The 14,378-nt window shown below is 47.5% G+C and overlaps 1 protein-coding gene across 5 annotated transcripts in view; it reads left to right on the forward strand.

Moving 5' to 3' along the window:
- The window catches only part of ARMH1 (armadillo like helical domain containing 1), a 48,525-nt gene that overhangs the window by 115 nt on the left and 34,032 nt on the right, over positions 1-14,378 (forward strand). For 3 of the 5 annotated variants that reach the window (XM_029618868.1, XM_029618864.1, XM_029618869.1), the window contains exons 2-6: positions 1,110-1,329; positions 2,954-3,022; positions 7,912-8,078; positions 8,628-8,824; positions 8,925-9,009. In XM_029618868.1, the coding sequence (XP_029474728.1) occupies positions 1,124-1,329; positions 2,954-3,022; positions 7,912-8,078; positions 8,628-8,824; positions 8,925-9,009 (724 nt within the window). In that variant the 5' untranslated portion in view covers positions 1,110-1,123. Of the gene's footprint in view, positions 1-8; positions 621-1,109; positions 1,330-2,953; positions 3,023-7,911; positions 8,079-8,627; positions 8,825-8,924; positions 9,010-14,378 lie in introns of those variants that run through there. The other 2 variants (XM_029618866.1, XM_029618867.1) reach the window with 2 other exon arrangements.

Here is a 14,378-nt window from a genome sequence, read left to right on the forward strand (position 1 = left end):
ATTCCATTTTGGGCTTTGGAAGCCCTTGCGTCGTTGCATTGTGCTGTGCTGTGCTGTGCTGCGCTGCGCTCCCTCCCTGCAGACGCTGCTCTTGGCCAGGGAAGACAATGAATAAGAATAATTTGGGGCGGCCTTTCTGAAGGCAGTTCACAGTAATGTGAAGTGCCTGTGTCTTCCCGCTGATTTCCCGAAACCCTCAAGGTCTGGGCTGAAATCAGCAGTCTGCCTTTCCGTTTATTTATTATGGGCAAGATCAGCAGATCCCCCAGCACATTTCTGAAAAGCCTTCAGCCAGAAATGTTCTACTTCCTTAGGACCAGTGGCTCTCGGGAACAAAACTAATAATAAAAACATAAAATTACAAAACAAAATTAAGTTGGAAGACCTACGATCTACGTCACATGTATCTCAAAGGACCTTACAAAAATAGCCCTATCTGTTGCTCGACTTCTCTTTGTGGCAGGGTAAAATCTTGACGCTTCTTCAGGGGAGGAGCTCTAATTTATTTTCTTGGGGCGATAACTGAGAAAATGAATGCATTGGCACGAGAGGAAGCTTAGGAGAGAGATGGGAGAAAATTAGCACCAGTAAGTGGGGGTGACGCCAGAGTTCAGGATAAGGTGAATATTTCACGAGCTGTGGTCACTTAAGTTAGGAGATAAAAATCATGCTCCAGGTCTTTAAGGGCCAGCAAGTCAGTCCTGGGTTTGCCTCAGGACGCCCGAGGCCTTGTAATTCCATTTGGCTCTAAGCACAGCAGGCTACATTGAGGCAAACTCAGAAGTGACTCTGTCAGCCTCCTAACCTGGAACTTTACTTGCATCTTTCTTTATAGTGACACCTACATGTCTGACTCTGGACATAAGGAGTTCTCAGATTTTGATGTTGGTTAAACAAATGATGGCAGGCTATGGTTATTGGCTGTCAGGGTTAGTTGGAGTCAAGCTTCTTATATGCCAGCAGGCTTGGCTCCAAATGCCATTTTGGCCACCTCTATGATAGGTGTGCCATCATTGCTGTAGTTCTGTCAATGCAGGGTTTAATATGGTTCAATTTTTCCATTACTGAATCTCAGTGACATTTCACTTTCTCTGTCTTGTCTTACACAGCTCTTGCCATCACAATGTGTTCGGTAAAGGAGCAGGAAGCCATTAACAGGTTAATGGCATTCTTGCAAGAGTGGGATAATGGCAACAAAACTACCCGCAGCAACATCTTGAATGATTTCATCATCCTGAATCAAGGCAAGACCGGCCCTGAGCTGGAACAGGAGTTCTCCCAAGGAGGCAGCTTGTTTCTGGCTCGTCTCACAACGTGGCTCAGGCTCTCGTATCCTTTCAGCACCTGCCCTGTGGGAAGATTTTCTCTAAGGAACAGATTTATCTGTATTATAGTTTCTTGGGGATGTCAAATATCTCGAGTTGTAATGCCATGCCCTGGACCAAGGGTGGTCAGCTCTAGCCCTCACAAGCCACACACAGGGAATATTCATTGTGGAGATCCTGAAAACCAGGCCTGTTTGTGGCTCTTGAGGACCGGAGTTGGCCGCCTCAGTCTTAGGCCATGGAACAGGATCTCCAGGGACAGCGATGTGACCAGAGCTCTGGGCTTCTAGTGAAACTCATCTCACCAGTGGCTGAAGACTGCAGAGGGTCCGAAGCTTCCATGGGCAGGGGGCGAGAGAGGGGAATGGATGCTGGGGGACAGAGGGGTACAGATGCTACTGGGGTTGGGCTCTCACAGCAGGGGAAAAATGCTGGGCGAGTTTCTATGACAGCTAATGAGCACCTCTGAGGCTCTTATTGACTGCAATTAAATCAAAACAGCAAATGAAAGAAAGAAAAGTTTTTTCCCTGCACATCCCTTCTAGATTTGGTGTGAATTGTAAGAAACAGTTTTCTTGTTTTGTTTTTTATACTCTCTTTAAAGAAGTATCCTTTGTTCCCTGTACGTACCCGGATCAGTCCAGGACGGCTGGGTTTTGCCTCCCCACCAGCAGATGGAGGCAGAAGAAGACTTTGCGGACTCTGTCCTATACCCCTGAGGTGCCACCTAGTGTCTGCCGGTATTATTCTGTCTCCAGCAGATGGTGGAGGTGCAAAGCTTGGTGTCTCTCGGTGGTGCTAAGTTAGGGGTTTGTTTGTCTTAGCTTAGTGCTGCCCTTTTTTTGTGGTTTGTTAGGGATCTGGACAGGTTCCTTTAGTTTAAAAAAAAAAAAAGTTAGGAAGGTTTCTTCAGACCAGCAGTGCAGCGTCTAGGCTCCCAGAGGCTTGGCAGGTCCTGGTGGGACCATCCCCCCTGGTATTCCAGGCTGGAGAGCAGAGGCTTGGGGACCCTATTTCTGCCGTGGCTCGGGGTGATGCCGGGGGTCTCGGCCACTCACCCTCGACCAGCCTGCTGTTTTACCAGGTAAACTTTAAAGTTACTAATTTTCTTCAAAACTTGCCTGGAGTTAAGTCTTCCTTCGGCCGAGTGTTCGCTCCGTTTTTGCCGTTTTTTCTTTAAAGAAGTATCCTTTGGCTGTCTTGGCATATTTTTGGAAATTATAAAATGAGTAAAACCTGCATTTGCCTGGTAGTGGTGTATAGCTGAATGCCACTGTTCTGAATTTTCATTTGACATTTAATTTTATGCGTGTATTTCTGGATGCTTCTGTTATTTTATTGTGCTGTGCTTTATAAGGTACACCATCTGGCGTTGACATATAAATAGATAATACACTAAAGAAACCGATTTCCTGTTATCTTAGGGGTGTAGCCATGCTCACTGGCCTTTCAGGGCCCCTTATCCTCCTAAGGTGCTAGAGCAACATTAATGGGAATATTTTTTTTTAATTGTGATGGTGTTAGTGTTGTTACCTGCACAGTACACAGAGGGAAGAGCATTCGTTTCCTGGCCAGTGCCTTCGCTTTAAGCTGACTCTGTGTGTTAAGCTCTGTAACCTGTTCTTCAGATTCATGTTTGGTACCTGTTTGAATGAGCTGTTGCAAGCCATTTCCATCTTTCTGTCCGCTGCGAGTGGGTGAGTCGTTTTGCTGATCATTTATATATTTAAGTATTTCTAAGTGTGCACCATGTACAAGTAAGTAGTCAAGCAAAAAGAAGTTATATAGAAAGCACTATTGCTAATTTTAAATGTTAATTATTTATGCTTCCAAGTGCCTATTTAGCCAAAGTTTTTCCTCACGTGCACAACATTTGAGATCACCTTCATAGTCTGAGCCCCAGGAAGAGAAATGGTTAGGGATCGGACTCACCAATGTCTTTCCAAGAACCCAGTCATCACCTGAACACCTCCACCTACATCCGGGACTATATTTATTAAACAATGCACAGGGATTGTGTTCCAGGGGCCCGAGTTGTCAAGGTACAGACCTGGATGAGCACCTGGACACTGGACCCTGGACCAGAGTGGGCACTTTTCCCAGGCATTCTGACATCTCTGAACATGCAACAATCATTTTGGGATCCAGAATTGGAGCCTGGTTGATGGACATGCATAGGTACCTTTTACATGAGTCTCGGATAGGCACCTGAAAGAACACACAGTCTTTCAGTACATGTGCTTTTTCTCCATTGAAAAATGGCATTCCAGGTGTTGTTTTGGAAGCAAGTTTGTAATTTAATTATCCAAAATGTACATGCATTGTTGGCCGCTGACACATACACACCCCATCCTTTTAAAATGGATAAGGGCATACAACTCACTATTCTGACACATGCATGGGTGTTTTACAGTGGACTGGGTGTGCACCTGTACCTTGGCAGTTAGACCCCTATTGACAGTGTACCTCTTTCTCTGTGGACAAGCACGCAATACAGCCACACAAGTGAGTGACATCAGCTTCCGGCGTCAAATTCGGGCATGCTCTCCTTATATGGCTCAGAAAGTTCTCAAACTCTTTCTGAGCATGCCTAGGACTTCCCGCCCAACCATCACCTCTCACAATGTTCTCTGTTTTTAATTGTCTGCTGACGAATCAAGTTGGGTTTCTCTCTCTCGCTGTCTCACATTTCAGAGATGTCCTCAAAAAAAGGTGAAATCCCTTTTAAGCTTTGCGAAAAATGTCAAAGGAAATTGTCAACTCGGGTCACCTGTTATGATTCTGCCCTCATGGGCAGCCTCTTACCTTCTCTCTACCTGCCTCATGGCCTGGAGGCCACAGTCCCCGGTCTTCCTTGTGGCTGGAGCCGCTCCTCAGTCTGCCCCCTGCAGCTTGAGAACTGCCGACCATGCTGGGCCTGTTCCTTGGCCCTGCCCTGTTCTTTGGCATTAGTAGCAGCATGGCTGCTGGCCATGGTCCTGCACAACTTCCTGCTTTCTGTTCCTAAGGCGAGGGCCGCGCTTCTTTACAAGATTTAAAGGGCCCACGGCCGGATATGCCCCGGCCCCACCTGATGACTGTTTCCTGTCTCAGCCCTATAAGAGGGCTTCACCTTCAGCCCTGCCTTGCCTTGGAGTTCTTCACTCCTGAAAGTCTCGTCTTCCAGTGCTCCGTCAGGTCTTCGTTGGAGCTCCATGTCTCGTCTTGCTTCCTGAGTCTTCGTGGTTTCCTGATGTTCCATGTCTTTATGTTCCGAGGTTCCTAGTCCAGGCTTCCTGATGTTCCAGACTCCCTGATGTTCCAGATTTCCTCATGTTCCGAAGTTCTGCTCCTCCTTCGCTTGTTCGAGTCCTCTTTGACCCTCCAGCTCTGCTGGTTCTCCAGATGACACCTTGTTGGGGTAAATCCATGTCGTCGGTTCCTGTCCTCGTCATTGGAGTCTCGTCTGAGCTGGATTCCCTTCCTGCGCTCGTCCCGCTCTCTGTGTGGTCTGTGACCAGCCTCTTCAGGTTGTGTAGGGCACGCGACAGGGACAGGGTGGTCCGTGACCAGCCCATTGTATCCTGTTCTGTCTCTGGAGGCCCCGAGGGGTTGCTTTGCTCCTGTGCTATGAGACTTCCTGAGCTCGCCCCGCTCCCCTCTTGGTCCGCGACTAGCCCTCGGCTATGAAGGGTGCATAGGGGACAGTGTGGTCTGCGACCAGCCCCATGTATTGTGTAGGGCGCCTGAGGGTCTTGCTCATCCCCGCTTGTGTCTTTGTTCTTCGCCTGAGTCTTCAGTGTGGTCCGCAACCAGCCCCATGTGCTGTGTAGGGCAACTGAGGGACTCTCCTTCCTTGCCCAAGTCTACGTTTCAAGTCTATGTCTCCAAGTCCACGTCTAAGTCTCCATGTTCTTTGCCTGAGTCTTCAGAGTGGTCTGCGACCAGCCCCATGTGCTGTGTACGGCGCCTGAGGGACTCGCCTTCCTTGCCCAAGTCTACGTCCCAGGTCTACGTTACAAGTCTACGTCCCAAGTCTATGTTCCAAGTCTACGTCTCAAGCCTACGCTCCAAGTCAGTTCCAAGTCTTCATCTCATCTCTTCAGTTCCAAGTCTTCATCTCCTCATCTCCATGTTCCAAGTCCATGTTCCAAGTCTCCAGACTCCTCGTGAGTCCAAAGCTTCATGTCGTACTCCTCATGAGTCCCAGCTCTACATCGTACTCCTTGAGAGTCCCAAGTTACAAGCGCTTCTCTGACTCTTTGTGCTCTAAGCTTGCCTTGAACTCTCAGATGTTCCAAGCTCTTAGTCCTAGCCAGAGACCTATATTGTGGCCTGTGTTCCAAGCTCCGTCCAGCTCTGCCCCTGTGCTGCCCATCCTGCACACACACCTCACCATGGATGCGACTCATGTCTCTACCTGAGTCGTCCTATGGCCCAAGGGCTCCGCTCTCCTATGAGCTAAGTGACGCGCGCCAAGCCCCTCCATCGGCCCTTGAAGGCTGTGCTCGCAGCAAAGAGTTGCATTGCTTCTCTTTGTGATGTGTAATTTTATTTTTTTCTTTCATTTATGGCCTGCCTCACCAATGTAGCATCCCTCTTCACATTTTCTGCATTGAATAAACAGGTAATATCTGAAAGGTCTGGTCTGACATCCATTTAAAAATGTCCCTTTCAGTTCTAACAATGAAAAGGTTGGTATACCATCCTGGTGCCTATAGCAGTACCTATGATATTTTAACTTTTTATATGATATGCTGTATGCATTACGATTTATGACTGATCTGCATGTAATCCGCACTGGATGAAATTTTCAGAAATTAGTAGAAGAAATTTAAAATAGAAAATAATAAAATCTAGTTCGATGTAATCTTTGAAGCTAAAATAGTTGCAGCCAAGGATGACTGTTATTAATTTTGTACTAGATTCCGGTGAGCACTGGGGGTCCAGATACAGAAAACCAAGGTTGACTCCAGAGGGGTGCATTACCCGGGGAAAAGATGCCCAAGTGGAGCCCTCACTGCAGGCTGAATAGCGGGAGGGGAAAGGGAGTTGTTTGCTACCCCATTTCCAAACTGAAGAGCAGGCCAAGTCATGGCCATGAAGAACATCCAAGCTGGCAGAGGGAAGAGAGAGAGGCAGCAGCATTGGGCCAACCAGTAAACCTGGATGTAGCAGTGGCAACAAAGTGCATAGTGCCTGCTGTATCAACTCTGTGCCATCGGCTCTCGCGATTCAATGTTGGTGCAGGCACCCATCGCCCTAAGGACGGCAGAGAGAGTATGAAGACTGCATGACATCTGCACTATTTGGAGGAGCAGAAGTTGAGTATGAAGAGGCAGCAGGAGGGGCGTGTTGCAACCGTCGCTGCCCGACGGCTTCACTCCGCCTACCTTTCTTTTTCTGTGACTCCTCCTGCTCCTTGTGGACATCTGGCTGCCGCGGCGTCTGCCCACCGTCCTCTCCAGCGTCCCCGGACTGGCTTGGGCGCTGCCTCCCGCCATGCTCCTCAGGTATTTTAGGGTGCGCACACTGCGCGGCCCTCATATTTCCTCTATGGTGCGAACCTCAGGGGCGTCCCCCTGTGATGATGTCACACTGCCCGGATATTTAAGCCTGTTGTTTACTGCTAGCCATTGCGTTAGCAAGGGAATTCCTACGGATGGGATTCACTCTCTGTACCCAGCTACTCTGCCTCCAACTTCTATTGGACTCTTTGCTGTTAACAAGGTACCCGCTCCTCGGGGGCCTCTCTGCTTCTTTCAGGTCGCTATCAGGAACCGGTACTCGTTCCTTGGTGTTGGAACTAGGAACATCTTAGAACACGGGACATCTTGGAACACAGGACATCTTTGGAACATGGAACATCTTGGAACACGCTATCAGGAACCGGTACTCGCTCCTCGAAGGCCCATGTTCCCTGACTCCATGCCTGTGTCCATCTCCTCTTCTACTTGGAAGAATTCGCTACAGACACCAGCTGTGAGTACTACTCCTCAGAGCTGTTCCCCTGGAACCAGGTACTCGCTCCTCGAGGGCCTGCCTCCGTTCCATCACCAGTGCCATCTCCTACATGGAACTGCTGCGTGAGTACTTGCCAACGAGTCTCTGCACCCAGGGATCTGGTACTCACTCCTCGAGGGCCAGCTCTCCCTATCTCGGGGCTTCTCCTTACTGGGGACACTGTGAATGTCTCATTTTACTCATTTCTCTCAGTTCTTTTCACTTCAGCACTGCTACCGGAGTTACCGCTGTTCCAGTGCCCTGAGGAATACTAGCCCAGCCGGGCCCCATCTTCTACTCACTACTGCCACCTCTGGTGGCTTCACAAACTGTCTAATAAAAGATATAATCTGTTTGTGTGTCCAGAGCTGAGTCTGACCTGTGGCCCCTCAAGGGACTTCCCCCTGTGGGCGTGGTCAGCTGCCACAGTGTCCAAGGGTCCACCCAAACCTTACAAAACATAACAGGGCGCAGTGTCCCATGAGGAAAGGGAGGATGATTTAACTGAGACATACAAAGCAGGTTGGAAAGCAAAAGGAGGATCAGATGTGTTATTTGTCTTCTTTTGTAAGAAATGTCAACTCTTTGTTTCCTCTCTTCACAGCTCTCCCTACCTGCTTGAGTTTGTGGAGGTGGGAGGGATCCTGACTCTGCTGGAAATACTGGGGCTGAAAGAGCAGAAAGAAGAGAACATGAGAGAGGCCCTCAATCTCCTGCAGATCTTGGCCAGCTCTGGCAGGAAGTTCAAAGAACTCATCTGTGAGAGCTATGGTAAGGGGCATCGTACTCACTGTTCACTCTAGCATGCTGACCTCCGACCAGCGAGACCCATCCCAGCCCCGCTCAATGCGGAGAGGGTGGCCGACCAAGCCTCTTCTCCCCTGCATCTTACAGCGGCTTCCTTCGGAGCCCGGTGCCTGCGTGTCCATAGATTGGTTGTAAGCAGTGCTGCTGAGTGATAGGAGAGGATACCGTACAGTCCCAGGGAGCTTTCAGCTCTAACAAGTTCTAGAAAAAGGAATAAAGCCCCACTCTTTCAGTGACCTTTTTATGTGTTTGTTCACTTTCTCAAAGAAAGCAGACTGCTTTTTGAGTGTAGGAGGAGATGTAGCAGTATTTGATCTTTGCAGTACCTGAAGCTATTATTCTCTCGCGTGCTGTAGCCGGAGTGTGGTAAGTTAGATGAAGGAACCTCTGCATTCTAGCATTTCGACAGTCACCAGGGAAATGAGTGACGTTCCTGACTTGGCCTGCTAGAAGCGGCCTAGCCAGCCGCTCTAAATTACACCTCTGTTAGCTTTCATGAAATACCCACCACAGGTGTACGAGGGATTGCAGAGACTCTAGCAATGACCAGGTCAGAAGAGGTTCGGGAGCAGGCCCAGCAACTGTTGGAGTGTTTGGCCCAAGGCAACCCCAAGTACCAGAATCAAGTGTACAAAGGTCTGATTGCAGTGCTTCCATGTGCATCCCCCAAAGCCCAGCAGCTGGCCCTGCAGACGCTGCAGATCGTGCAGGTAAGCACAGGTAGACATGTGCCTCTTGGGGGGGGGGGGGGGGATTGACATTTTATTATTCTTTAATGATTTCCTCAATACATTTTTTGTGTTGTTTCAGTCAGCAGTGAAGTCCTCACCCAGCAGCATTGTGGAGGCCCTGCTCGGAGTGCTGCAGACAATGCATCTGGAGGTTCAGTATGAAGGTAAAAGGCAATGCAGCCCAAGTTTTTCCTGTCCCAGAGATTTACATTTTCAGAGAAATAAGGAGGGTACAGTTACCCACTGTATTCTTTTCACGAGGACTGTGAAAGGAATGATCTGAAAACTGGCCTTATAATAACAGCAGATGTTATGTACACAAGTGCTCCAAGGGAAAACCACACCAAGGGATGTTCAGCTACTGGTATGGCTGATCTGATGTGACCTTTCTGAATCAGCAGGCCAGAGGCAAGCACCATTTCATCTGTAGCTCCCTAAATTACCTCCATAGCACAAAATAGCATCAGCCTCAGGGCCCGCCGTCACCATTCTGATGCATTGAGGTACGTCTGTATTTTCCTAAAACGGCACTGTTATACAATAAAATAGCGTCAACATTAGAGCTACTAGTGCCATTCTGTTATACTGAGGTATATCTCTAGCTCCCTACAATCACACCTCTGTACAACAAAACAGCATCAACCTCAGGGCCACCAGCACCATTCTTTTATAGTGAGGTATATCTCTATCTCCCTACAACGGCACCTCTGTACAACAAAACTGCGCCAACCTCAAGGCCACCAACGCCATTCTGTTATACTGAGGTATATCTCTATCTCCCTACAATCTCACCTCTGTACAATAAAACAGCGTCAACCTCAGGGCCACCAGCACCATTCTGTTACACTGAGGTATATCTCTATCTCCCTACAATCTCACCTCTGTACAATAAAACAGCGTCAACCTCAGGGCCACCAGCACCATTCTGTTACACTGAGGTATATCTCTATCTCCCTACAATCTCACCTCTGTACAATAAAACAGCATCAACCTCAGGGCCACCAGCACCATTCTTTTATAGTGAGGTATATCTCTATCTCCCTACAACGGCACCTCTGTACAACAAAACTGCGCCAACCTCAAGGCCACCAATGCCATTCTGTTATACTGAGGTATATCTCTATCTCCCTACAACGGCACCTCTGTACAACAAAACAATGTCAACCTCAGGGCCACCAGCACCATTCTGTTATACTGAGGTACATCTCTATCTCCCTACAACGGCACCTCTGTACAACAAAACAGCGTCAACCTCAGGGCCACCAATGCCATTCTGTTACACTGAGGTATATCTCTATCTCCCTACAATCTCACCTCTGTACAATAAAACAGCGTCAACCTCAGGGCCACCAGCACCATTCTGTTACACTGAGGTATATCTCTATCTCCCTACAATCGCACCTCTGTACAACAAAGCAGCGTCAACCTCAGGGCCACCAGCACCATTCTGTTATACTGAGGTATATCTCTATCTCCCTACAACGGCACCTCTGTACAACAAAACTGCGCCAACCTCAAGGCCACCAACGCCATTCTGTTATACTGAGGTATATCTCTATCTCCCTACAACGGCACCTCTGTACAACAAAACAATGTCAACCTCAGGGCCACCAGCACCATTCTGTTATACTGAGGTACATCTCTATCTCCCTACAACGGCACCTCTGTACAACAAAACAGCGTCAACCTCAGGGCCACCAGCACCATTCTGTTACACTGAGGGATATCTCTATCTCCCTACAATCGCACCTCTGTACAACAAAACAGCGTCAACCTCAGGGCCACCAACGCCATTCTGTTATACTGAGGTATATCTCTATCTCCCTACAATCTCACCTCTGTACAATAAAACAGCGTCAACCTCAGGGCCACCAGCACCATTCTGTTACACTGAGGTATATCTCTATCTCCCTACAATCGCACCTCTGTACAACAAAGCAGCGTCAACCTCAGGGCCACCAGCACCATTCTGTTATACTGAGGTATATCTCTATCTCCCTACAACGGCACCTCTGTACAACAAAACTGCGCCAACCTCAAGGCCACCAACGCCATTCTGTTATACTGAGGTATATCTCTATCTCCCTACAACGGCACCTCTGTACAACAAAACAATGTCAACCTCAGGGCCACCAGCACCATTCTGTTATACTGAGGTACATCTCTATCTCCCTACAACGGCACCTCTGTACAACAAAACAGCGTCAACCTCAGGGCCACCAATGCCATTCTGTTACACTGAGGTATATCTCTATCTCCCTACAATCTCACCTCTGTACAATAAAACAGCGTCAACCTCAGGGCCACCAGCACCATTCTGTTACACTGAGGGATATCTCTATCTCCCTACAATCGCACCTCTGTACAACAAAGCAGCGTCAACCTCAGGGCCACCAGCGCCATTCTGTTATACTGAGGTATATCTCTATCTCCCTACAACGGCACCTCTGTACAATAAAACAACGCCAACCTCAGGGCCACCAGCACCATTCTGTTATACTGAGGTATATCTCTATCTCCCTACAACGGCACCTCTGTACAATAAAACAACGCCAACCTCAGGGCCACCAGCACCATTCTGTTATACTGAGGTATATCTCTATCTCCCTTCAAAGGCACCTCTGTACAACAAAACAGCATCAACCTCAGGGCCACCAGCGCCATTCTGTTATACTGAGGTATATCTCTATCTCCCTTCAACGGCACCTCTGTACAACAAAACAGCATCAACCTCAGGGCCACCAGCGCCATTCTGTTATACTGAGGTATATCTCTATCTCCCTACAACGGCACCTCTGTACAACAAAACAGCATCAACCTCAGGGCCACCAGCGCTATTCTGTTATACTGAGGTATATCTCTATCTCCCTTCAACGGCACCTCTGTACAACAAAACAGCATCAACCTCAGGGCCACCAGCGCCATTCTGTTATACTGAGGTATATCTCTATCTCCCTACGTACATTTAGACTCAGTAAAAAGTATAATGTATTTTTATAAGTCAATATAAGTGTTCTCGGGAGATGCTGGGTACTGGGTGCCCTTCGTCTTACAATCTGACCAGCATCTCTCTGGATACAGGAAGTGATCCTTCTTTTATAGGTAACATTCAAATAGAGGAAAAGGATAGAAGGTTCTGGAGACTTGCATGACTGCCCAAAGAATCATTTACATAAGTTGTGATGTCAAATGCATGATTAAATCATCCCTAACTATCCCTGTTTGGCTTCCCAGGATGTGTAGCCCATTTCCCATGACTTTCTTTGTTCTGGTAAACTCTTACTGGTCAAGTCAATCAACAGGTCTGTAACTGTATGGATTACAAATTCCTGAGAATAGTGCCTGAAGCTCCCCTGTGGTGACTCTATGAATAGACATCACCTGTCTGGTGCCAGCTTGCCTCCTCAGATATCCAGGGACATTCTGTAAGTCACTCAGAGTCCATTCAGCTCAGGCAGGCCAAAGATACGCAGAGGCTTCTGGGATTTCCTTCTCCATGTTGGTATACTTCTCAATACCAAGCAGCCCAGTCTAATCTCAGACTCAGATCAATGTTCTACTTCTCTACAGTGGTTGAAGGAGTCTCTGACTGAGCCCTGATGGCCTTGTAGAGGACTGACACTACCTTCCTATGTAAATCTTTGCCTATTAAGGCTTTTTAAAATACAGAGGGAAGCTTCCGTACCCATCCACCTCTCACCAGTTCTGAGATCTCTTCCTTCAGGTTAGTATATAATACTTTAGAGGCTGAACCAATTCCATATTCATCCTGAAGTTGATTGAAGGGTATCTATCCTTCGGCATCCCAAAGTTGTCCCAGATGTCTCAATCCCATCTCCCACGATTTCTTGGTTTCATTGTTGAATGTGTGGACTGAGAGACTCATATTACAGTAGAGCAAAGACACAAGCGACGGGCCATCTCCAGGACTTTATATGTTTGAGCCAACACGTAGTTAGATCTGGGCGCTATGCAGACCACAGCCGAAGACTGAAAAAGGTTCATCAAAATGGCACAATCTAGCCCTCCAACTGCCCCACTGTCTAGTGACAACCAAGTTAATGTAGGGTCCCTTGATGCAGTCCAATAGTATCCCTATAAGTTGAGTAGAGCCATCCTAGCTTTGGCTTTAGGACAATAAAACATCGACATCCTGATCTAGGGGCCCTATCTCCCCAAATACATTTAGAAAGGAAGTTTTCCAAAACTAAAAAGATACCTGTGGGCAGGGAACAGAGCACAAGTTGAAACAGATATAACTCCATCTAGGCAGGATATTCATTTTTAGTACCCCTATTCTGCCTGCCTAGAAGAGTAAGAGGCCACTCCCATCCTGGAGGTCAGCCTATATCTTGCAGACCATAGGGGCATAGTTCAACCTGTAAATATCACCCCAGCGGCAGGGAATACAAATACCTAACTGTCGCCTGCTGGAAGGGTATAAGTGCCCTGAGCTTGCATCCCATTGACCCTGGGACCAGCATAAATGTTTCTTTCTTTTGCTATTGATTTTGTATCCCGAGGCCTGGCCATATTCACCAGTAGCCTCTAGTAATCTGGGAATGGTGTTCTTAAGATCAGTAATAAACAAAAGGATGTCGTCCACATAAAGTGAGATTTTATGCGTCTTACCCGCAAGGTGAAATCCCGCTACCATAGGATGTGCCCTTATCATGCAGGCTAGAGCCTCAATAGCTAAATCCAACAGGAGAGGCAAAAGTGGACAACCTTGCCTGGTGTACCCGTCGAGGTGGCGAAAGGGTCAGAGAGGGGTGGCGTCTGTAAGAACCCTAACTTCTGCGTGAGCATATAGAGCATGGACTCCCTTTATGAGTGGTGGAGCTAGGCCATACTTCCCTAGCAATACTGAAAAGCAATGACCGGTTCAGGCGGCTGAATGCCTTTCCACATCTAAGGCTACAATGACCCCTGACCTGGTCCCCTTCCTGCTTAATGCCATAATATAAAAAACCCGAAGCGTATTGACTGAAGACTGCCTGTCCTTGACAAATCCTGTCTGGTCCAGATGTCCTATTTCCAGCATAGTCCTTTCTGGCTGCACTTGTAACACTCTAGCTAGGATTTTGGTGTCAGCATTTAGCAGCGAGATCAGTGGATCCAGGACATCCTCACCCTTTTTAGGAAGCACCACTCTTAGCATCTCTTTCTTTTATCCACCATATTTTAGCTGGATAATGACTCCTCTGGATAAAATCTAGCCAGATAAGTGGCTCAGTATTAAAAGCTTGCCATGTAGATGGATAATAATTGTAAGTTATCCGGCTAATTGCTTTCATTTATGTCTTTAAAACCTTTCTAGACTGCTTATCAACCTTTCTAAGCAGTTTACAACAAAACATTCATAAAAATATAATTAAAAACAATTGGGGAAAGTGACAGATTCCTAAAAGCAAAAGCATAAAATGAATATAAAACATAAGAGGCATAGAAATAACACCTATTACTAAAATCAAGATTAAGAACATATAACATGAAACTCAGAGACTGCAAATCGCTCATCACCAGGTCCTTG

The sequence above is a fragment of the Rhinatrema bivittatum genome, chromosome 10 (assembly GCF_901001135.1).
Source record: "Rhinatrema bivittatum chromosome 10, aRhiBiv1.1, whole genome shotgun sequence".
Lineage (NCBI taxonomy): Eukaryota > Metazoa > Chordata > Amphibia > Gymnophiona > Rhinatrematidae > Rhinatrema > Rhinatrema bivittatum.